The sequence below is a fragment of the Paralichthys olivaceus genome, chromosome 15, assembly GCF_024713975.1.
Source record: "Paralichthys olivaceus isolate ysfri-2021 chromosome 15, ASM2471397v2, whole genome shotgun sequence".
NCBI classification, from domain to species: Eukaryota; Metazoa; Chordata; class Actinopteri; order Pleuronectiformes; family Paralichthyidae; genus Paralichthys; species Paralichthys olivaceus.
Window position 1 is genome coordinate 5,743,750 of NC_091107.1, and position 24,007 is coordinate 5,767,756.

Consider the following 24,007-nt stretch of genomic DNA (forward strand, 5'->3'; position numbering starts at 1 on the left):
AGCGTCTCAGCAGTGCTTTTATTTCCACTTTTTGTTGACCTGAAACATTTCTTTTGTGAGAATAAAGCATCATCATGTCAACAACAGGTCTTCAATCTCTTCACATCCACATTTTGACAATCAGACAACGAGATATTTCCAAAAAGTCCCATAAATCTTTATTTATTTATTTTTTCATCTCAACAACGTTAGATTCGTCGTAAACTTTACCTTGGCTCAAAATAATTTGTACAAGAGTCAAAGACGGTCATAAATACATCTGCTGTACATGACATTCAAGTCGATCCGATCCAACCTGAGTTCCCTCCGGCCTGTTTCATTACTTTTTGCTGCTATTATGTCTCCAAAGATTTAGATTTCATCAACTTGGAACCAATGAATAACTCAAACAGGTGCATTCAAGTAATTTCTGATTAATGATTTGCAATGTTGGTGCAATGGGTTTGGTAGTTTGGTTGCTGATTTACTGTGTGATGTATTGGTGATAATAAATAAATGGCCTTAGATAACAGCAGATCAAAACACTTCAGTATTCCGAACAAAAATTATGAGCTTGTGACTTATCAGAGGCAGAAAAACATGTGTCGGCTCTGGGAGTTGTTGTGCTTTGAACAGTGACAGTAAAAACAAATAGTGGGTACCCAAATGGTCAACACGGGTCCCGTGACTCGAGGAAATAAGAAATAAGGAACAGACTTAAAAAGGAAACATTAATTAATAGCTAACTACTGTCTACTGAAGAAAATGTGCCAACACCTACTGGAAATCTATTTAGACCTTTTTTAAACCTGATGACCACACAGCTGACGTTTAAATTCATATATTTCTACCACACACAGTATTCATACTTCAAACACACACACACACACACACACACACACACACACACACACACACACACACACACACACACACACACTGTGCAGTAGGGTTGGGTAAAAATCAAACAAACCAATTTGACACTAAGCCAAATTCGCACCAGACTGGTATAACGACTTTAACCATCAGGTGTCGCACTTGATCCAGCAGATGTTCCTACTTGGAACACGAGGATTCCAATATGGTCAAAAACTGATAATAGACAGTGGATAGAGAATCAACCAGAAATCGACTCAGCGCTACAGTACAGACGATCATACAAAGTACAGAAACACACACACACACACACACACACACACACACACACACACACACACACACACACATTTGAATGGGTGTTCCCTCTGTTGAATTCTCTCAGAGGGAGACAGAGAAGGAGCAAGAAAGACGACTGGAGTGACAGTCCTGCCAGTTCACTCTGATCCTCTCTCACGACAGTCTGCGTGTCCACCTGTCTCGCGTCGGTGTGTGTGTCCCCTTTACGTCCCACCGTTGTAAGAATAGTCTGCCTTGTTGTGCATCACCAGCTTATTGTCCACAAAGTAGAAGCTGTCGGACTGCGTCTCGTACGGGTGCAGGATCATCTCCCTGACTGGGAACGCACAAACAAATCACAGCTGTGAGAACAATGGCCGCCAGCCTCGGGGTTGAGAAGATTCCAACAACAAAACAGGAACAAAAAATAAAAACGTTTATTTTCTTATTCAATGCAGTTAACCTGTTAACTTGGGTTTAAGAGGTTCATCCTTCCCTCATTCCTTCACTTGACATCCTTTTTCCTGTATCCCTATCCTCATTCTCTCATCACTACTTTCATTCCTTCATCCTCCTTCCCTCATCCCTTCATTTTCCTTCTCTCATCTCTTCCCTTCATTTCTTCATCCTCTTTCCCTCATCCCTTTATTTTCATTCCCTCATCCCTACCCTCAATCCTTCACCTTATATCCTTCTTCCTTCGCCCCTACCCTCATCCCTTCTGTCATTCTTCTCACATCCCTACCCTCATGTAAGAAGAAAGATGATTGTCTCAAGGTGGAATAAAGACATTATCCATTACATTTGTCCATAATATGTGTGTGTGTGTGTGTGTGTGTGTGTGTGTGTGTGTGTGTGTAGACTTACTGATGTCCTCAGACAGAGGAGGGAATTCGTAGATGTGTTCACAGGTGTTCTTGCTGCTCGGCATGCAGAAGCCAAACTCAAAGTCAAAGCTCTTGAGCAACTTCTCTCTGAAATAATGCCTCTCGATCATCCTGAAGTTTTCTATAGGCAAGTCTCCAACCGTGAACTCAACGCTGCCGGGACGAAGATGGAGACATAGAGGGGCGTGAGACAGAGAAATCCCAAACGCAGAGGACAAAGCATTTATTCTGTTGGAAACCGAAATATCGAAACACGTTCTCACTTACGTGGCTCCAACTTGCCGCAGCCGGAGGAAAGCCGGTGTGAACTGGTAACGGACAAACCGGCCGGCGTTTGGGTCGATATCTCTCTTCTCCCCCGATTTATCTGAGGTGAGGATTAGTTTGTGATGGAACAAAGAAAAGGAAACACAATATTTTAGATAGATAGATAGATAGATAGATATGTAGGTAGATGGATAAATAGATAGATAACTTGCCTGTGGGAGGTTTGGTGATTTCAAACAGCACCGTGCTCGTCTCTATGTCTCTGATCTTGAACCTGGTGAAGTCGATGTTGTAGATGTTCTCGTCCGGGCTGCACAGATAATCTGACAGAGAGAGAGAGAGAAAGAGGACTTAGAGTTACACACTTCAACAATATAATGAAGCATAATGAATAACAATGCATTCTTTATATAACGACAGCTACTGATAATAGATGTGGCAATGCTAAAAAGCTTTAACAGAAACAGCTATAAATAACAGTTTCTAATATTGCTCAAGTTTAAGACAGATGAGTCTTGTATTAAAAAGCTCATATTTCTAAGTGAATTTTTGACACTTAAATCATAATGAGAAACTGTGTTAGAGCAGCCATTTCCTCAGCACACACACACACACACACACACACACACACACACACACACACACACACACACACACACACACACACACACACACACACGCAAGAAAGAGAAGCGGGTTATTTTCGTTTCCTCTAATCCTTCCTGCCCTCACCAGACAGTGTCACTGCTTATTAGCATCCCCCAGCAGAGCAGACACTTCCTGCTTCCTGCTTGATCCAGTGAAACCACCGGTCAGGACATGTACCCGCAACGTGTCTCCATCATCATCACCAACTATCAGCTCAGTGTCTGTTTACATGTCATTTTAATGTCAACAGATCTGCGGCACACACATACACACACACACACACACACACACACACACACACACACGCTTGGTGTTTATTTCTACATGACCATCTGGAAGATTACCCACAATGCACCTTATACTCCAGCAGGGAGGTTATGTTTTCATCCCTGTCTGTTTGTTTGTTTGTCTGTTTGTGGGACAGATTATGCAAAAAATGAAGTAAATAAATTGAAACTTGGTGTAAGGATGTAAAATAAGAACCCATCGGTAGATCCAGGATTGTTTCAGTTTCTTAACATTGTCGTAATTTTCACTGATACAAAAAATCAGGTATATTTAAGGGACTCATATTTATGAGTGTGTGCAGTTTGGTGCTTAATTTAATGTAAGGAGGCTGTTGGGTCTTGGTGGAGGTAGTTTTCTCATTTTTTATGTTTTTATGATGCTGAAGAATTCCTGCAGAAGAATCGTATCCTGAAGTCTCAGTCTGTTGTCAACTGCATTTTCTATGTGAGGCGAGTGTTCCTGACAGCGCTGATCTGATTCGTTGTGTCCCTGTGACGCCTTTTTGCTCCTCTGTCAGTGTGAATGCTTCTCTGAACTCATCAGTCCTGACTATGGTGCTGCACACACACACACACACAAAGTGTGAAAAAGAGTGAGATATGATTGTGTTTGTGATAATTCAAATCTGAATTATGCAACACATTAAGATGGCTATGAGCAGCTAAAGCCATGTATGTATCATGAGTTTACAGCTGCAACACATGACCTAGATTCATCTAAAACAAACACTCCTGAGCTCCATGTTAGCTTTGCACCCAGATAACGCTGGGACCGGACGGATCTTACCTTCCAGTGCAGTGGTTTAAGATCACCGGCACGTGAAACCATATAAAAGACCAAGAAACTCAACACGAACGCAGGGAAACATTACAGCTGACAGTGATAATGGGATCTGGTTCAGTCTGTCCCACTTGATCTGATCTAGGTTCAACTGAAGGTTTACACATCTTACACAATTAAATAAATCAATCATTTAAATTTTGAGTGAAAACTGTGAGGGTGTCAGGTGGAGAAAAGTTAATTTTCATCATTTAGACTTTAGTCAAACAACTAAAACTTCTCCTGCAAAGTCACCACCAAGTTCCCTAATTTGAGATCAACAAGCTGCCCTTTGATAAGTGCATGAAGCATCTATTATTCAGACTTTTTTTTCTAATAGTTGAATTTCTTTTATTCTGGTCGAAATGCAGCTCAATGTGAAAACAGACATGATGTGTCACAATCTCCTCCTCTAAGCTCTGTGTGAACTGTGATCAGGTTTGATAGCATGCTGGCGTAGAGGGGTGGTGCATCTCGCCTCTGCCTCACTGACCTGAATCTGCCTGTCAGTGACCACAGCTCCATGGCAACAGTGCAGTGGTAACGAGAATGGCTTTAAAAAGAGAAGAGAAGACGTGGAGATGAGGGGAGGAGGAGAGAGGAGCTTCACTGATCGACGTGGAAATCAGACATGATTTCACACAGTGAACGAGAGGTTGACAGGAAGTTGATTCGTGAGACTGATGACAAGAAAGTTTAAGAAATGTGTGAGGTTTCCCACTAAGTCTCTGAAAAGTTTCATAACCTGCTGCCATGTTTAACTTCACACCAGAGCAGAACAGTCCTCCAGAACTGCAAGGTTCAGTGGGTAATATGAGCTGAGTTTATTCTCACACGCCGGTTATTTTGATCTCAAATCGAAAAAACCTCACAGGCCAGATCACACGGTCATGTTTGACAGCTGACACAAAAAATATGTCTAGCCACCATGAATCGTTTTTACAGAACTCAGGAAATGTCGGTTAAGGCTGTGAAACAGCGAGTGACAGACTCGACAGGCAGATCATCATTCAACACTAACCACAGCTCTGCAGCTGTGAGCCGATCTGTTTCAAGTACGACTTAAGAGGATAAACAAAAAGATGAGAAGCAATTTGACGATTAGCCCAAAAATGATACCGTGATAAAAAATCTCTCATATCAGTGGACGTTGACAACCGCGATAAATGTCAAATTGTAATCTTTTAAATAAAGTTTAAAGATTTTTGCTGCTGAATGAATGTTGCGGTTTGAAACTCTTCTTTATGAGCAGAGAGAGAGCAACACTTCAAAACATTTTACAAATCTCAGGTAGAAAATGTTTTGTGTTCGACACTTTAGTTATATTCCTATTGATGAAAATGATATAGCTTTAATTACTGATATTGTTTTAGTGCCCAGTTATTCATCATCCAAACAGGCTCATCACATTGTCCCAGCGCTCACTGTGATGTTTTCAAAAGCTTATTTTCTCATAAATATTCACTCTGCAAAATAAAATCAGAGTAAAACTGGTTTCCTCAGAAGATGGAAAAAACATTTCTGCATCATTTAAACACGAATAATCAATTTTTTCAAGTCTCTGTTGGATCATTTCCTGTCAGCTGTTGAGTATTTAGCTCGGAGGCAGATTAAGATTCTCTTAAGAACATAAGTTCAGATCAAATTAGTCGACTGCGTGAGGAGAAAGCCTGTTCTGTCTGCAAATCTTAATCACTCTCAGCCACTTGCTTTGATTACCAGATGAACTTCAAGTATATTTGAAAGTGACTTTCCTCAGAATGTTTCCTCTCCTGTGAGACTGACACAGCAGCGAGCAGCTTCAAACAACAACCACTGAGTGAAAAACATGAAGTTTGACAAAAGCATCGTGCCACTTAGAGAGGGAATCAATTTCAGCTGCTTGAGAAAGAGCAGCAGGACAAAAACAAAACTGAGACGGAGGAGCCACAGAACAACACCAGGGCCTCGAAGAGCTCAGGTTGTTGTTGTCGAATCTGACGACGTGGCAGAGTCGTCAAGTGACAGCAGAGCTACACTTTTAAACCGGGGAGCGGACAAAAGACATGAAGAAGAGTTGGGGAGAACAGAGATGCATGTTCCGCTGGCTGTAACCAGGGGAAGATGCTTCATGTTGCCGTAGTGATTCAAGCATGTGTCTATGTTGCTGTGGTGATTCACACATGCCTCCTCTTCCCTCCAGTGATGACGTTGTGATATTGGAGATGGAGAGTTTCCGACGCCATAATAAAGTCCGGCGTGGGAGACAGAATGATTGTGATGATCCTGTCGTGTCACTGCTCAGCTGGACAACGATCCTCGCAGAGACTCATCACAATAACACGAGTCCAGCTTTAGTTACTCTCCTGTTCTCCTGCTAATAAAATCGGGGGCTGATGCTTAAAAAGAGGATAAGAAGAAAATAAAATGTCTGAAACGAAAATTTTTCAAACCACATAAAATATAAGATTAAACCCGTCGAGCTCTACTGGTTCAATAAAAGTTCCACTTCATAGTGAGCTGTTCTCTGACTTAGTACATCATAAACCTCTTGAATAATCTTGAGCTATGTAAAAAATGTTTGCAATCCGATTAATAAATCCATGATTTGAGTGAGGGCATCTTTCTATTGTCACCTCACAACCACAAGTGGAAACATGTCCAGTCTGGTGATGAATAAAGAAAAATGTGACTTTGTACTGTGAATGTTAAAAGTTCAAACATATTTGAAGAGAACTGGAAAAAAGACCAGACACTGAGTCTAATATAACCTTGTTGTGTAAGTAAAGTATTGTGGCCTTTAAATAGTCGGACTCCACCTGTTTCCTAACTGCTAAGAGCTTCCTGTCTGCTGCTGCCTCCCCGCGTGTTTCACTATGAGAGGCTTGATAATGATTTTATATAGAGAGTAGTTTTTAAAAATCCAGATTACAAAGTGCTTCAGAAGTTAGAACAAAGAAACTGAGATTTAAAAGACAGTAGTTATAAATGTTAAAAAAGGGGGAATTTTATATATTATTATTTTTACCTATAGCAAAGGTTTGTCATATAGTTACTTTTACTTTTCATACGTTGACAGTATCTTAGACTTTTAAGTATAACCTATATACAAGTATTTTATATTGTCTATTTCTGTCCTTGCTTAAGGTAAAACTCTACATCAGTCCTTATGTAACACCACTGCACTCTCCTGTTTCCTGCAAGGATTATTTTGGGTCCCTCTCCACCTGACTGCAGAGTAACACAACAACATAGAGCTACAGAAACATTTCCAGGCTGGATGAGGCACACGTCAGCTTTCTCTCCTCAGCCACACTGAACCAGACGAGAACTCCTGCAAAGAAACGTTTTTGAATCGTGACCCCTGACTCACCCCAGCCCCTCACTCTGCACCTTCCTCCAAATAACATCACCCTGAGGTGAAGTGAAACCAAGATGCCAGAACAGAGGATAATGTGATTAAAGAGGATAAAGCGTAGTGCATGTTCAGCAGTTACCTGACACCTGGATGCACTTTCTCCAAGGTGTAATTTCAAGAAAGCACCTGAAACATCCTCATGACTGTGTGTTGACCTTATTTACCTGCAGACTCCAGGTCACAGACACACACTCAAGGTCCCTGCACGTCTGAGTTTTAAAAAAGGAAAAGGTTTTTGGGGACAATATCTCTACCGATTGGGGAATCAAATAAATTGTGCATCACCGATAAGATTTAAAAAGTTGCACATCAAAATCCTGCACTTTATATATCCAACAAATCTAAAGCTTTTCATATTTAAAACAAAAGCATTAATATTTAGCAGAATTTTTGACAGAGTTATTTTTCCATTTTGTCCTCAATTACTTTTTGGACTCGATTGAAGGATTATGTAAATCTTAACTTTTATTACACAAATATGAGGATTAGAATCCTAATGATTACATATGGTAAATTTAAAAATACCCCTTTTATTGTACTATTTTACACCTTTGTATCTACTTTACTTCTATCACCACCTCTTTTATTTTGCTTGATAAATTATTTAAACTTTTCAGATTTTTAATCGATTTCTTTTCATTTTGTGTTGTTCTTATGTCCATGCTGAAATGTGCTATAGAAATAAAACTGCATGATTTACCTTGTTGCACAAAATAATATATAATATAATATTGTATCAAGACTCTACAACTTATATAGACACTTGAAAAGTAACAAAACTGTCCAAATATACAAATAACTTTTTCAGTGAGACTGGAAACTGTTTCCAACTTTGTTTCTTGTCTTTACTAACCTTTATATTTATGTTAAATATGTTTTTGACAACAAAAACAGACAGAAGTAACCGGGGTGTGTTATTGGGCCTTTGACACACATAAAGGGACGTGGCGGTGACTCTCGATGGGTCTGTCTGTGAGATCTCAGCACCTTTGTCCTCCTCCCTCTCATCCACACTGAACTTACTCTCTGTGATCCTCTGCAGACCCAGCACATCCTCCGGGGTGATCACCGCGCTGGCCAGCAGGTCCTCCTCCGTGGTCATCGGGACCCCCACGTCGGTCGAGTTGCATCCCTTCTTCACCCTCATCGCCGCCGTGCACCTCGGGCTGCCGTCGCCGCCGCTGTCCGTGTCTCCGCCGGCGTCTCTGGCCGGATTATCAGCGGCAGGCTTCTTGGCGCTCGATGGGTCCTGGCTGTTGCCCCTGCTGGTGCAAGAATAGCTCATTCTCCGCTCCTCCTCCCCCCTCTCTCTCCCTATGATCCAAAACAGTTGCCTCACTCCCTCCCTCCCTCCCTCCCTGAAGGATGCACAGTTGCTGTCTGTTATCTGGTGCTTAATTCAAATCCGCTTCGTCTTTATGAGCCTGTCTCCTCTGCAGACGCGCTGCATGATAACCTCCCCTCCCCTCCTCCTCTCCTCTCTTGTCCTCTCCTCTCCTCCTTGGACCGTTACGCACAGCTCCTCTGCCTCAGATGGAGTCCATGTTGTGTGAAGAGGAGCAGGGGGTGTGTGGGAAAACGGTCTGCTCGGTTTGAAATAAAAAACAAAACAAGCGGCAGATGGTGGTTGATGCCCGGGAGGAGGGGGGCGCGTCTGAGCGCCAGCCTTCCAGCACCAGACGCACCGTGCGGAGAGCGTCTGGTGCTTCTGCGCAATCTGAATCTACAAGTGACGGAAGAGGCGCAACAATAAGATGATCCAACTGTTCGTTCATTCATAACAATGTGTGTGTTACTTATGTAGCGGGGAACTAAATCTAAATCTGCTGGAGTCACATCATGGGAAAGGTTTAGGTTGAGGAAAGAGTTAAGGTTGTGATTGGGTAAGGGTTAGGTTTGGGTTAGGCAAGTAACAGTGTGTGTGTGTGTGTGTGTGTGTGTGTGTGTGTGTGTGTGTGTCTATTGAAGGCCTTAAAACCTCATGAAACAGGCCAATGTAATTTATCAGTGACTTTATTGCTCTGCTATAGTTTAAACTTTGAGGCAGGTCTTTATTGTATGTACTTTGGATATATAATGCCGCACTATGTGACACACAACATGACCTGTAATTATTCTATTTTATAGTGTTATTCTTATACTTTTACTTTTGGAAACGATCTGCTTACTTGCCTGTGTCGTGATTAGCTACAAACATTCTCTTCAAAATGTGTTGAATCTTGTAAATCTGCTGCTGCAAACACCAGTTGGCTGATTTTCAATCTCTACCGTTACAGCTGTTGCTGCTGGAAGTGGCTGTAACTATACAAACAGGCACCTGGGAAACAACTCTGTGAGGATTGAAATCTATTTCTGTCTTTCTCTCTCTAATGATGCATGTCGACTCCCTGCATGAGTCACTGCAGATCTCAGCCACACATGACTCTCCATCACCACCATATAAAACACATCAGTAAAGACAATGGACTGACTTAATATTCAGAGAAGCGAATGAAGGGTTAAGATAAAGGTGTCATCCTGGATATCATTTTTCACACATGCATTGATTGAGAACTTGAGATCAGTCATTAAGAGTGTGAAGACTCCCTAAACTAACGATAAGAATAGACACGGAAACATTGGGAAACATTGCACCCTGGAGGAAGTCCTCATTTACTACAGACCAATCTCTAATATTAACTTGGGTTTGGCCTTTTTTTGGTACCTGCAAGATAAAGTATGACTGTAGGTGAATATGTAGTTTCATTCACTCCAGAGGCCACCGTGGTAGTTGTTGTTGGTCATATGCTGATCAATAATTACATGCAGAGTCACAAGATACTTTTTTTTTTCTGGTTGAGAAGTGGGAACAAAGTTGAAAAAGGACAAACTTCAGTAATATTCAGTTATCAGGTTGAGAAAAGCAAAGGAACAATTAATTCAGCTATAAGTGTAGTTATAAAGATAGATTTTAAAGTTCCTTTGTGATCATGTAGGACGTTTGTGTGGCTGTCCGGTGTGTGTCTGTGTCTGTGTCTGTGCTGCATGGTAGTGTTAGCTTCTGTTTAACCTGTATAGAAGTAGGTGAGGTTTTGTTACATGTGCGATGTCTGTATGTGCACACAGAGCGTTGGCTATAAGGCCACTGTGTGCTCTTCACACCGGCCTGCTGAGTCCGCTCATCCCTTTGTCACGTCTGAGCTGCTGCTGCTAACATCAGCAAAACACACACACACACACACACACACACACACACACACACACACACACACACACACACACAGGGACACAGGGACACACAGGGACTCACATGGACATATGCACCAGTCCTGTGGCACATTCTCACCTAAACAAAACCCCTGTGATCAGGAATGTCCTCAAGAATATTTTGTTGTGATAGGATTTGTGATATGCTCACATCTCTCTCTCTCTCTCTCTCTCTCTAGATATACATATATATATATGTGTGTGTGTGTTTATGTGTGTGTGTGTTTGTGTGTTGTAGACACAATCCTGGAATTACAATCTCACACACACACACACACACACACACACACACACAAAAAAAACTGACAGAGAGTCTGGGCAATGTGCTGACCTCAGTCTGTCATTCCTAAATGTTTATTGTTCAGTGCAGCTACAGAAGAGAGGTTGTAGTTCAGACTCTGTAAAATACTGGAGGATGTTTGGAATAAATGAAAGTGAGGAAATCAGACAGCCCAACAGAATAAACAGCAACAAACACATTGACTTCAGCCCCCTCGTCTTTCAGCGTATTCCGTGTCACGATAATGATGCATCCACTCGGCAACAGTATGAAAGTAGAGCTGCCAATTACAGCTCATCAGTCGATGCCAAAGCGACGCTGTTGCTGCCAATGAGGCCTTTCAATCGCTGCCATCGCCCCCTGCTCACCTTCATTGATGATTTATTCACTTGTAAAGGTTTTCCAATGATAGCGGCAGATACTTTCATTCACATTTTAACCACAAAGTATATGACAAATGCATTACAATGACTTCTGCTGGTGTTGAATCAGTTGCCAACAAGCTTGTAGTTTTTTTAAGATCAATAAAGCAGCTTAATAAGATTTCCAACACGGCCACCATCTTTCTTTCTTTTAAATTTCATACATTTTATTAAAGTCATTTGTCCTGGAATCATTGCTCTCGGTATTCATGTTTCAGGAAATCACAGAGCCGAGACGAAAAAGTCATCCGAGTCTTTTCAAACAGGGAGAGGACGTCTGAGGCACATGTTTTAATGAGCAGGGACACTGGACTGTTAGAAAGTAGGTTACTATACAAGCAATACACAACACAAACAGTTAAACAACAAATTAAATACAACCTATATCCTGACACAAGTATTTTACATATTATGGATTATTGTATGATGTTATTGTTTATATTTTTAATAAATGGAATTTACTGTCATTGAGTGGCCTTTACACTTATCAAACAAATCATGTAAAATAATTTAGTACATTTTACAGTGATTTTACAAGTGATAGATCAAGCAACAATGAAAAGTGTTAGACAAGGATAAGTCAGCTCAGCAATGCACACAAGAGCAATAATCATAGAAAATATAAAGCAAGAAAGGGAGAGAAGACATTTAACTAATCTGCGTCAAAATAAAGTAAAGTAAAATCACAATGTTATTTTAAAAGTGATTCAAAGCAGAGTCCCCCCCCCCCCCCCAACATATACAGTAGATTTACCACGGAGACATAAGTAATGCAATATGGACGTTCAGCCGCATTGTGCTCGCATGAATCATTGTGCGTCTGTGTGTCAACCCCTCTGTGTTGCACACAAAAAAACAATGGAGTCCAAAGCAAAGTGCTGACATGAGTCCAGGCTCGCCCGCCCCCACCGGCCCCCATGGGTGTATATATACTCCCATATACACCGTCTCTGCAGACCATTCAGTGGAACCCTGCGACACACAGCTCACCAGTTTAGGTAGGTCAAACTAGTTCAAGTTAATAATACAGTACAGTTTCCCAATCTATAGAAATGATGGAGTATGAGCCTTTAATTCAATGTGCTTAGTAACGACAGGAAGTTTAAATTGAGCGAGTGAAGACAGAGGGACTTTTTTTTACCTTTACTGCTAAATAGACGGTGAAAACAAATGAAGGCAAGAAAATGGAAGGTTTTGAGTTTATACTGATGGATTTTGTTGGAGTTAATTGCTCAACACAGAAAACTGTGAAGTATAAGAATCAGAGAAATCTAAAAGTATCAGATTGAAAGATTTAGATAATCGAGATAAAGGAAGTTTTGTGTTCTGGTGATTTTCCCTATCCCTTGAATATGTGCGTTTCTCTACAGGTACTACTGAAAAAGAGGAGAAAATGGCTCTGACAAACCCCATGCCCATGGGCCCTTGGAAGGTAAGCATATGAAATACTACATTACCCATGAGCACATGGAGCAGGAAGAAGTTTCAGAGCACGACGAGGCACAGTAGTGTTCCAGCTCTGTTTATTTACTGTTTTCAAATCTGACCAGACTGTGAAGATCTAATCTCCTGTGTCATTCTTTGGTGCTTCACAGATCACCGTGTACGACCAGGAGCACTTCCAGGGAAGGCGTATGGAGTTCACCGCCAGCTGCCAGAACATCATGGAGTGTGGGATGGAGAACATCCGCTCCCTGAAGGTCGAGTGTGGCGCGTACGTATCAGGCTTCTCCTCACTTTTGGAAATACCAGAGCAGATTTTAAAACTGAAAAAGACGTGTTGAGGAGCTTCAAAGTGTGAGTTAAGTTTGTATTTCCTTGCAGTCTGACTTGATCAATTCCACTTTCTTCTTGCAGCTGGGTGGGCTACGAGCACTCCAGCTTCTGCGGCCAGCAGTTTGTGCTGGAGAAGGGAGACTACCCTCGCATTGAGGCCTACAGTGGCAGTAACTCCTACCGCATTGAGAGGATGATCTCCTTCAGGCCCATCTGCAGTGCTGTAAGTCTAATGAGCCACACAGAAACAGCCCTGAGCTTACTTTGCTCTGAGCTTTATCTCAACATGTTTTAAAACGTCCTTCTCCTCCTTCGCACAGAACCACAAGGACTCCCGCATGACCATCTTCGAGATGGAGAATCTGACAGGCCGTCAGTTTGAGCTGTCTGACGACTACCCCTCCCTGCAGGCCATGGGCTGGATGAACAAAGAGGTTGCATCCATGCACATTCAGAGTGGAGCGTAAGTCCCACAACATGACATTTGATGTAGTTTTGTAAAACTTAGCATCAGCTATAAACATATGCTGACTGAAAATACTGCACAAGAATCCACTTTTGGTTATTTATATCACTATCTTATCTTATCTCTCGTTTTCATCTTCAGATTCGTGTGCTACCAGTACCCTGGATACCGTGGCCACCAGTACATCCTGGAGAGTGATTTGCGTGGAGGCGAGTACAAGTGTTGCCGTGAGTTCGGCTCCCACGCCCAAACCCCCCAGATCCAGTCCATCAGGAGGATCCAGCACTGAGAGGGAAGCGTGTCTTTTACTCTTCCTCATCACCTCTTCATCTTCCTTCTCCTCTCCCTCTACCTGAAATTCCATCCCTTGCTCCGTTCCTCCTCTCCCCCCCGACCTCCATCTCTCCGGCTCCAGTGGTCCGACAAGTCAGAGCAGGATTCCAAGCTGGTCTTCAGGTGCTTACTGATGTCAGTTGTTCACAGCACTTTTTGTTTTTTGAAGAAACATCACAAAAAGAAAGGAACAATGTGAGAAAGACAGAAAATCGGAATGACAGAAAGAGGAAATTGAACTAGCGTGCAAGCAAGGCCTCGTGTGCTGAGGTCGGCTGCTGAGCGGTGAAAAAACCTCAAAGCTTTTGCTCTTTTTCATCTCGGCCATTGATGGCATCATCATCATTGTCACTGTCTTCTGCATCAACACAACAACCAGTGATACCTGTGATATCCAAGACTGCCTGTGTTCAAGACGATGAATAAAGAGAATGAGCAAAGAAAGTGAGAGATTCACAACACTGACATGTACCTCAATCACTTCTGTGTCTTGTCTTTCTCTGGTGAACTCAAAATAATCAATGTGACAAACATGAACTTATCAGGTGAATCCAAAGGGTAAAAACTGGTATGAATGAGAATGAACCTCATTAAACCCTGAAACACTGACCTGTCAGGATTTTTTTTCCAAACTACAATATTATCACTTAATTTCATTTTTATTATTAGATGCAGTAGTAAAAAATATGGTCTTGTAAAGATGATCTTCTTAATATAAAAATTAACTGTGATATATAGTCAGTGTAGCCCAGAAAAAAGTAAAAGTATGATATTTCCCAGTTAAATGTAGAGAGGTTAGAAAAATAGAATAAACAGATTCAACTATTTGAGCTGTCAAAGTCATTTTTAATATAAATTGCATGGTCTGCAGCTTTTACTTTTATACTTTAACTCTCTTATTTTCAATCACTTTAAGTGTTGGACGACAAGAGTCATTTTTATCTGTTTTTCATTTTGTGCTGCAGCTAGTTTTGATGTGCAGTTTACATCTCAGCCAGATTTTAATAATGACAGTAAACTAATGACCCACGGTCTTGAAAAGCAGCATTTTGCTGCACGCACTTTTACATTTCATGCTTTAAATACATTTTTCTGATTAAACTTCACATTTTAATTTAGGGATATTTTGAATCTGGGTTTTGAACTTGTTTGTTAAAATCCATCTTATATTCAGTTCAGTACACCCTGCACTTGCATACAAAGCCCACTAGAGGCCGCTGTGGTGAGTTATGAACTTTGCGACAGTAGTTTCTCGTTGGCGGCTGACGGTGACATGTCAGTAAACAAACATGGCGGCCAGCAGCGACTATTGGGAAGGTAAGTTGTGTTACAGCGTCTGATTTTAAAACAACAGCGTGTACACGTGTCGTGTTGTTTTTCACCGGCTCAGCGCAAACACTCTCACATGTTTCCGTCATTTGTTTCGTTAAATAAACGTGATGGCGGCGGAGAGGAGGGTTAGTTAGCTGCTAACCTGTTAGCTTGTTGGTTGTTGTCGGAAGTTTTCACCTGCACGACGGATTATCAGAGAAGGGACCCCGGGTATGGAAAGGTGGAAACCCCGAGACCCTCCATAGAGAGGCCCCCCAGACTGAAAGAGACGCTTTTGTCTATTTTCAACCTCTTTGTATTTGTTGTGTTCATCTTGTGTCTCTTTGTGGTTGTTTTCATCATCTTTGTATTTGTTATGTTCATCTTGTGTCTCTTTGTGGTTGTTTTCATCATCTTTGTATTTCTTGTGTTCATCTTGTGTCTCTTTGTGGTAGTTTTACATGTCTCTGTGTTCATTTGTGGTAGTTTTAAGTGTCTCTGTGGTAGTTTTCTTCAGCTTTGTGTCCATCTTGTCTCTTTGTGGTAGTTTTAAGTGTCTCTGTGGTAGTTTTCTTCAGCTTTGTGTCCATCTTGTCTCTTTGTGGTAGTTTTACGTGTCTTTGTATTCATCTTGTCTCTTTGTTGCTGTTTTGTTTTTCGTTTCATTTGGACTGTGCAAAATGTGATGATTTAAGAGACAAACATCAGAAGCACATTACAGCTGTACGCTGTAGATAGTCAAAACATGAATGACTCCTGTCGTAAAAAACTGGAAAACAGGACGGGGTGGAATACTTTAAATCATTTTATTTATTCAGTTAGTACTATATAGCATGTTCCAACTTCAACTCATACCTGTATCAGTCTGCTGTAGTGGTTGTCTTACACAATGTGACTGCATTAACTTCTGCCACTTATTGCCTGTATTTTGGGATCTATTTTGCAGAAGTTATTCATCATTTTCCAGCACTTGTTTTGGTCAGATGCAGAAAATTGTTTTCCTTCCTTTGTGAAATATTTCCCTGTGTTTCTGCTTCTTTCTCAGATCTGCGTAAACAGGCCAGACAGCTGGAGAATGAGCTGGACCTCAAGCTGGTCTCCTTCAGTAAACTCTGCACAAGCTACAGCAGCAACAGGACGAGAGACAGCCGGTCAGCAGCACACTCCTCACCTCATTTTACAATGTAGAAGTACTCTGACTTGTGTTGACCTTTAAATATCTGTTTGGAATGACCCGTCTTCTTAAATCAAATCTGATTTTTACATTTCTCACGACTACTACTACTATTACTACTACTGCTACTATCACTGCATACCATAAATCATGTTTTTTTTTTTTTACAGTAAATGGGCAACAGATTCACAAACTACTGTAATTGTATATTTTTATCCCCATACAGTTTATTGAATTTGCGTTAGATTTTGCTTTTTTATCCTCATTAATTGTGATGCATTAGTCTGTTCAAAAACACATTCAACTATATTTTAATACTTGGAATGACCAAAAAAAAAGTCAGAACTTAATCAGGCCTAATTTCCATTTCAGATCTGATTCTGGCTCAACTCAAGACAATATGCTTGTGGCCATGACAACTGAGCTGGAGCAGCTCCTGGCCAATGTAAGTCAAATAACACACTTGTATAGTATTAGTCTTATTATTTGTATTACTTGTATTATTTAGTATTAGTTTTAAGCTTTAGTGTAGCCTCAAGTCGAGGCAACAGAACTATACCAATGTTATCAAAGGTAATTAAATGTATATTAAATGATAATAAAAACATTATTTGTAAAGCACCTTTCATACAAGAAATGCAGCTCAAAGTGCTTATACTGCTCTTTGAACGAAAACAGAGCATCAGCCAAAGCTCTCTGTGTCGTCCTGGGTTTTTATATGATGGGAGAAGAACTTTTTATTTTACAGGTTACCGGTTATACAAATGTGCTTTATGCTTTATGCTTTTTTACAATACACTTAATTTAATATTGTGAAATATGGTAAACTGACTTTTTAATCTTGTGAGGTTAAGAGTCATAGCTGTATAGCTGCTTTATGTTCATGTGTTGTGTAGTGTTATATTGAATAACCATATAAATGTAATTTCTGTTTTTTGCAGCTTACAGCAGTCAATGACAAAATGGCAGAATACACAAACTCTCCAGGAGTTACATCACACAACGCAGCATTGATGCACACCCTACAGAGACACAGAGATATTTTACAGGTACACACAATAACTTCACTTTCTCTTACTACTGCCATTGTCAGTATTTTGATTGTAGTTCTTAATGTTGAATCCTGCAGGACTACACTCATGAATTCCACAAAACCAAAAGCAACTTCTTCAGCCTGCGGGAACGAGAGGACCTGCTGGGCTCGGTTCATAGAGACATTGAGTAAGCCCCCTCATACGAATAATATACGATACAAGACATTGTGTATTGTTAGCAAATAAAATGTCAGAGAATAGTGAAATATGCCAATTGCATCTTTCTGGAGCACAGGGTAAGGTAGTGAACATTTTTTTATTTTAGTTTATTAGATTTTCTCTTCTGCTCTCTCTGTGGACTGTTGCTGTGTTATCATCCACCAGTAGGAGGCAGAAATGTCCAGTTTTTAACAGAATTCCCCCACCCTTTAACAGCCTGCGTCTCTCTATCATGTTTCATCCTGTAAAAATAGGCCCCTCCTCTCATCAGCCGACCTACCTCCCCCTCTCTGCATCTCCTCTTCTCTTTCTACATCTCTCTCTTTCTTTCTTTCTTTCTCTGGGGGTATCTTTCATAAGTGCCTTCTACAGTAAATCAAACCACAAGGCTTTCATTTAGCCAACGCTGAGAGAGAGTGGTTATATCTGCCCCGTCTGATCCAGAGAAATGCTCCATCTGGGGCGGACAGAGAGAGCACGACCAGAGGGAGGGAGAGACATTGTCCTGAGCTGATGCTGACTGACTGAAAAGGGGCAGAGGAGATAATGTGTGATGAATTGATGGTCAGTCCAAACAGGCAGTGTAAATAAGAGATGGAGTTGTGGCTTAAGCAGAGCTTATCACTTAAAAGCCTCATCGCAGGAAGTACATAATCAGCATCCAGGCATCAGTTAATAGGAGAGAGTGAAATACTTCATTCAGACTGAAGACTTACATGTGATCATAGAGGGTAAGACGTTGTTGGTTTTATTGAAGCAACCAAACGTCAGAGAATTTAACTACATAGCGTCACCAATCAGAAAGAAAATGTGTGCGTACTTATTTTCTTTTGATACGGTATGAAAAAGGTGGTTGTATTTTTGGGCTGCCAAAAACTATTATTCTTATCATTGATTAATCAGTAGTTGTTTCTCTTGCTCCTGTTTTATTGTGCAGGTCTTACAAAAGCAGCTCGGGAGTGAATAACAGAAAGACTGAGCTCTTCCTCAAGGAACATGAACATCTCAGAAAGTAAGAAATTTCTTTCAAACTTGAATGAGACCCTCAGCCCAACAGTCCCCTTACATTCAATCAAGCTGCACCAAATCACACAGATATCAGTCCCCTACATATGTCTGATTTATTTTCATCAAGATTCATTAATTATTCCCCAGGAAACTGGTGACAATCAAAATAAAAACACCCTATCTCTCATTGTTAAGGAAGTAAAAACAATCTTGGATCTGTCTCTTTGTGATGAAAGTGTGTTCTTTCTTGGCCCATGTCCCATCCTTCCAACAAGTTTTGCGGGAATCTGTTCAGTAGTTTTTGCGTAATACTGTTGGCAAACCAACAAACAGACATGGGTAAATACATAAAGTCTTTGGCAGAGGTGATACATCCACCTGCCAGCACGTCTAAAGTTCACTAACAGTTGATTTCTTGTTTGTTTTACAGTCTTCATGTTTATCATTAACACTTGGGCCAAACTTGAAATTTTGACAAAATAAATAACTTGTATAGATAAAGACTATAACTGCATATTGTCCTCCCAGATCATTTGAGCTGCAGTTAAATAATCGTGACATTAATATATGTTTTTATAAGTGTTTGGTGTTATCTTCAGCAGGTATGATCCTTAGTTTTCATTTTTGTTTCTATTCTTCAGAAAATCCTGAGCAAAAACCAAACTATGTAAACACATGTAAGTGATTATTGATTTGAAATAGCTGCTTCTGTGTTATCGCACAAGACAAAGCAGGATTTGAAAGAATTTCTTCACGGTATTTTGATGCATCATGAAAACTTATTAGAAATCATTGAATCCCTCAGAGTTCATCAAGGTCAGATATAAAACAGATAACTAAACATTGTAAATATTCAACCCAAGACAGTATTGCATGTATTGCATGTGGTCTTTATTATCATTAATATCTCTCAACTCTATGATGAATCCAATCTTTAATACTTTGTAAAAGACATTTGTGTTAAATGACATGAAACCAAATAGTTTATTATTTTAGATGAGTTGTTGTTTATCAGTCGGAGGGCAGCTTTCTAAAAGGGGGAAAGAAAAAAAGAGTGAGTACAATACATGATGGGGAAAAGTATTATATTTTTAGAAATGACACATTCAAAAGGAGAATTAACACACATGTATGTCATATGCACACATCTGTTACTGTCAGACAAATACATCTGATCTTCTCACCTCATTTGGTGCACAAGTTGTTTCCTATGCCGATGACTCCTGAGTTGTCTTTGACCTTAACATCTTTCATGTCTCCAGTTTTCACGCTGCCTTTCTGTCCAACTGTTAAATATGAAGATTGGAGAGAAGGAGTAAAGTCACAGAAATATGATGATGATGTGAAACATGTGAAACAACTCACCTTCCATGTTATTCCCTATCCCAATGGTTCCACAGTTTTGCCCTTCAACGTTGATGCCAGTCATGCCGCCCAGGGTAATGTTGGCCCCATCTCCTCCTGTAAAGAGGCTTCAACAGTTAACTTCTAACTTAAAAGAAAACACAAATACAGCCAAATATATAGAAGTTGAATTAATAAAATGATCTTTTCTGCTTTGTTTAATCTCTCAAATAAACATTTTCATGACGCCAAACATAAACCTTGATCATATCAGCAGATTTTATCTGCCAATCGATAATTTGGTTGGGCTCTGTGGTCAGACTTCTTACCTGAGTTGCATTTAGGTTGACAACGTCCTGACATTGTTCCCTCTAAAATCCAGAGAATGACTGAAAGGAAGGAAAAAACAGAGTTAGTTATGAAAATGGATTCAGATAAAATGCCCAAACACTTATTCAGAGTTTATGGTGTTTCCATCATTTGAAATTGAAATGCACAAAGTATAAGAAAATGAGCTCGATGTGTGGCAGCTGACATACCTGCAGTCTTTATCCTACCTGTGGTCTCAGTCGTCTGTCCTGGGCTGTGAGCTGAGCTTCAATTTAAGGGGGAGACACTGGGCTGTCCCATGTGTCCCGAACATGCCTTTTCATTTCCGTGGAAAAGGAACTTACTAATATGGTTAACAGGTATTTTGTTTTTTGAGAATTGATTGCATCAGTAAGCAAGAACGTTTTTTATATTCCCTCCAATCTTGTATGACAAACAAGAAAGTGTTGTTTCAGGAACTGAGCTCTCGATGGGTCCGTACTAGAACTTTATCCCATACTCGTTCACTTACTTACAGAAAACTTCTAAGAAAGGGAAAAGAAAGCCACTTTAATGACTCAGTTTCATAAAATCACTAACTGGGAATTTTGGACTTTGATTAATAATGACCTTAAGAACGGTAACCAAAATCTCCTTATCAAGAGTGAGCAAAGTTGAAGGCTTTGGAGTTTTGGGAATTGTAGAGGTTGTCAAAATTCATACTCAGGCAACATTAATATACAGAAAGCATGTGTGATGAAGCATTTCTTATAGAAGTAATGAAAGTAAAAACACACAAACAAAGTAGAAATGTGCTCACTATATACAGGTATGTGTGTTGGTGTGTTTATTGTTGTAGTGGTGGAAATTCTTGGTGAGAGCAACAAAATAAGAATTCTCAGATCAAACTCTTTTTTGTGAATTTATTCAAGCAGGAAAAACAACAGAGAATATAACAGAAAATAACCAAGAACATATCTAAGAATATATCAAAGTCTATATTCAGCTGAATAGGACGGAGGTCTCAACACCACAATGTAAAGCAGAAGTCTGCCAAAGAGGAGCTCACTCCTTCAGATATTTGAGGTACTCTAGTCATAAAACTGTCATTAGATAGACGAAACACTTTTTGAACAATGGTACTTCTCTGGAAGCGCAATCAGTATTGGATGAAAGCCAGTTCTGATGGTTACACCTGCATTTCTAGAGAATTCAATTGCGAAATATATGATTGTCGACAAGTGTTGCTCATGATGTGAAATGATAGGGCAGCAGGCCAGCACATGACAAAGATTATCTCGAAAAAAGGTTGTGTTGATTGTGTTTAAGCAGCGCAGTAAGAGGGAGGAGAGAGACTCTGAGCACAGGAAAGTGATTTTGACAAAGACAGTTTAGATTTTGAATGTGGCAGTAATGTCGCCATTAGCCCTGCTAAGCCAAAACTACTGTTTACAAACTTGATGTAAAGGCGATGAGATCACTGTGTAGTGAGCGAGGAAAGTAGTTTCACGTGTGAGGAAAGTAATTTTTTTTAAAAAGAAGAAGCTGGAAATAAGTAAGAAGCTGCCTCCCTGTGGACTCTGCCAGCTAATGAAAGATGAAGAGAAAAAGCCGAGGACAGCAGTAGATAGATAGTGGAAGAGGTGGACAGATAGATGAAGGAAGTATGAAGCACAGTATTGATTTTGTTGTCTCAGCTTGAGTCTGCCAGGATGCACACTGCAGCCTGTATGTGCTCTGCTCAGCCCTGAACACTGAACATTTCATTTTTCTCTCCATCACGTACCTCAGCAGTTAAAGGCAGCTGATGTGAACGTCCTTCTGCTGTTTTGCTCATATGCACCTAAATACATATTCATCCAGTGTATGCGTTGTAGAGATGAACTGGCTTCTGCTCTGTCGGGGTCGGATTTGACCAATCAGTGTGACGTTCTAAAGAATCCTCCATTAACCAGCACTTTCTCCTGTCTCACGGGACTCACAGGAAGTGCTCCCTTTATGATAATCGAAAAGAAAGAGCTGTGTGGTTTGGTGCACAGGCTTTCCTTTGTTTAATCCAGGAGAAACATTTTCCAGTGTGCTTCAAATCATATCAAAATGTTGTTTGTGAAAGTGATGATGGGCTTCAAATGAAGGCGTTACAGTGTCTTTCAACTTGTCCTTTTTCCATTTCTTATTCACAGCTCCGATCGGCTTATTGACAATGCAATAAGGTGAGCTTTATTGCTGCATTCACTCTCCTCCTCTTCCCTTTTACTCTCAATCACTCACTCAACTCAGTCACACACACAAACACACACATCATGAACAAACAGCCCATTCAGATCTGTTAAAACAAGCTATCGTAACTTTTTGCTTCTTGGCCAAAAAATCATTAAACGTAATGTGATGCTGTGACGACAACTGCATCCCTCATTTAATCCCTTGTGCTCTATCTCCGTCCAGTATCGCCATGTCGACCAAAGAGAACATCACTTTTCAGCGTGGGATGCTGAAGTCCATTCAAACCAGGGTTACAACTTTGGCCAGTATCCTTTTTATCATTTTAATCATTTCTCCTCCTTCGCTCTTTACCCAGACTTCTACACTTTGTGTGTTAAAATAAAATCTCAGTTTTACCTTTTGACAGGACATTTACACATATTTGTCTCAGCACATGCTGATGCTATGCAGAGATGACAGCTTGTATGACACAGTAGACTTTACGATCAGGCTCCATTTATCCTTTTCTCCCCCCTGGTTGCTTGAAGAGCCCTGCTGATGTATGTTCTCCACTGCTTTCTGCCTCTTGCTCACTGCAAGCGAGGGAAGCCCGACTTGGATCTTAATTATTTTTCCTTCACCACACTTCCCTGCCCCTCAGATCGTTTCCCCGCCATCAACAGTCTCATCCAGAAAATCAATTTGCGCAAGAGGCGTGACTCTCTAATCCTAGGCGGGGTGATCGGTGTCTGCACCATACTCCTGTTGCTCTACACTTTCCACTGATTCAATACGTCACTTGGTCATCATTTACTTTAATTTTCAAATATTCATCAGTCCCACTGTTGCCAAGATATTGTTTTGAGATGTTCTTATATGTCTCCTTCTATTGTAATGAACTTTCCTTAAAAGAGCAGTGAAGAAAGAAATGTTAAGCTTCATCACATTAGGGCTTAATTGAAAGTGTGGTTTTGTTGAGCTCTCACACTCGAGAGTTTTATTTATTTTCTACACAATGTTCACGTTTTCATCCTGAATTTATATATTGCTGCTTGTGCTCTGTTGTAATTTTAAATCTTTATAAATGTATGAAGTAAGATTTTACTGACATGGTGTACCGTTCATTTCGCACTTTTTTCTATGGTATTGACGGTGCCTGACCGAAATAAAGAGGACGATCTCACTCCTGAGTGTGTCATGCTCATTCAAGTTTATTTCAGACATGCAGAATTATGGCACGTTAACCAGTCATACAGTATAAATGTATAAACATCAACATCAGAGTGCCAGGAACAGTGCATACAGGGGGAACGGCCCCTTTCTCATATCTTGCAGTATATTGTAAACATAATGAGGTGTAGAGATCCAGGCAGTTCCAGTAGAGTCAGTTCATTTTATCATAGTAGCACGCGAAGCAAGAGATCACACTACGACTGCAGCGGG

At 40.5% G+C, this 24,007-nt stretch overlaps 3 protein-coding genes across 4 annotated transcripts; 2 read left to right on the plus strand and 1 right to left on the minus strand.

Moving 5' to 3' along the window:
- Nucleotides 1–135: 135 nt before the first annotated feature.
- unc119a2 (unc-119 lipid binding chaperone a2) lies at nt 136–8,778 on the minus strand. The gene is made up of 5 exons (XM_020096989.2): nt 8,464–8,778; nt 2,501–2,611; nt 2,289–2,388; nt 2,002–2,174; nt 136–1,471 (listed from the first exon to the last, which is right to left on the minus strand). The coding sequence occupies exons 1-5, from the start codon at nt 8,723–8,725 to the stop codon at nt 1,359–1,361; spliced, it is 759 nt and encodes a 252-aa protein (XP_019952548.1). The 5' UTR covers nt 8,726–8,778; the 3' UTR covers nt 136–1,358.
- A 3,478-nt stretch (nt 8,779–12,256) lies between these two features.
- Nucleotides 12,257–14,440, plus strand: LOC109635748 (beta-crystallin A1-like). Its single transcript, XM_020097104.2, has 6 exons — nt 12,257–12,386; nt 12,759–12,820; nt 12,984–13,102; nt 13,246–13,387; nt 13,485–13,627; nt 13,772–14,440. Exons 1-6 carry the CDS (start codon nt 12,272–12,274, stop codon nt 13,917–13,919), a joined length of 729 nt encoding a protein of 242 aa, XP_019952663.2. The 5' UTR covers nt 12,257–12,271; the 3' UTR covers nt 13,920–14,440.
- Nucleotides 14,441–15,130: 690 nt separating this feature from the next.
- Nucleotides 15,131–23,747, plus strand: LOC109635712 (Golgi SNAP receptor complex member 1-like). 2 transcript variants are annotated; one of them, XM_069539924.1, is made up of 9 exons: nt 15,131–15,280; nt 16,320–16,425; nt 16,821–16,893; nt 17,390–17,497; nt 17,578–17,669; nt 18,639–18,713; nt 22,546–22,575; nt 22,808–22,890; nt 23,218–23,747. In XM_069539924.1, the coding sequence occupies exons 1-9, from the start codon at nt 15,253–15,255 to the stop codon at nt 23,289–23,291; spliced, it is 669 nt and encodes a 222-aa protein (XP_069396025.1). In that variant the 5' UTR covers nt 15,131–15,252; the 3' UTR covers nt 23,292–23,747. The 2 variants fall into 2 exon arrangements, with proteins under 2 accessions (XP_069396025.1, XP_069396024.1); XM_069539923.1 differs by having other exon boundaries at nt 15,132–15,280; nt 23,226–23,747.
- Nucleotides 23,748–24,007: the final 260 nt, after the last annotated feature.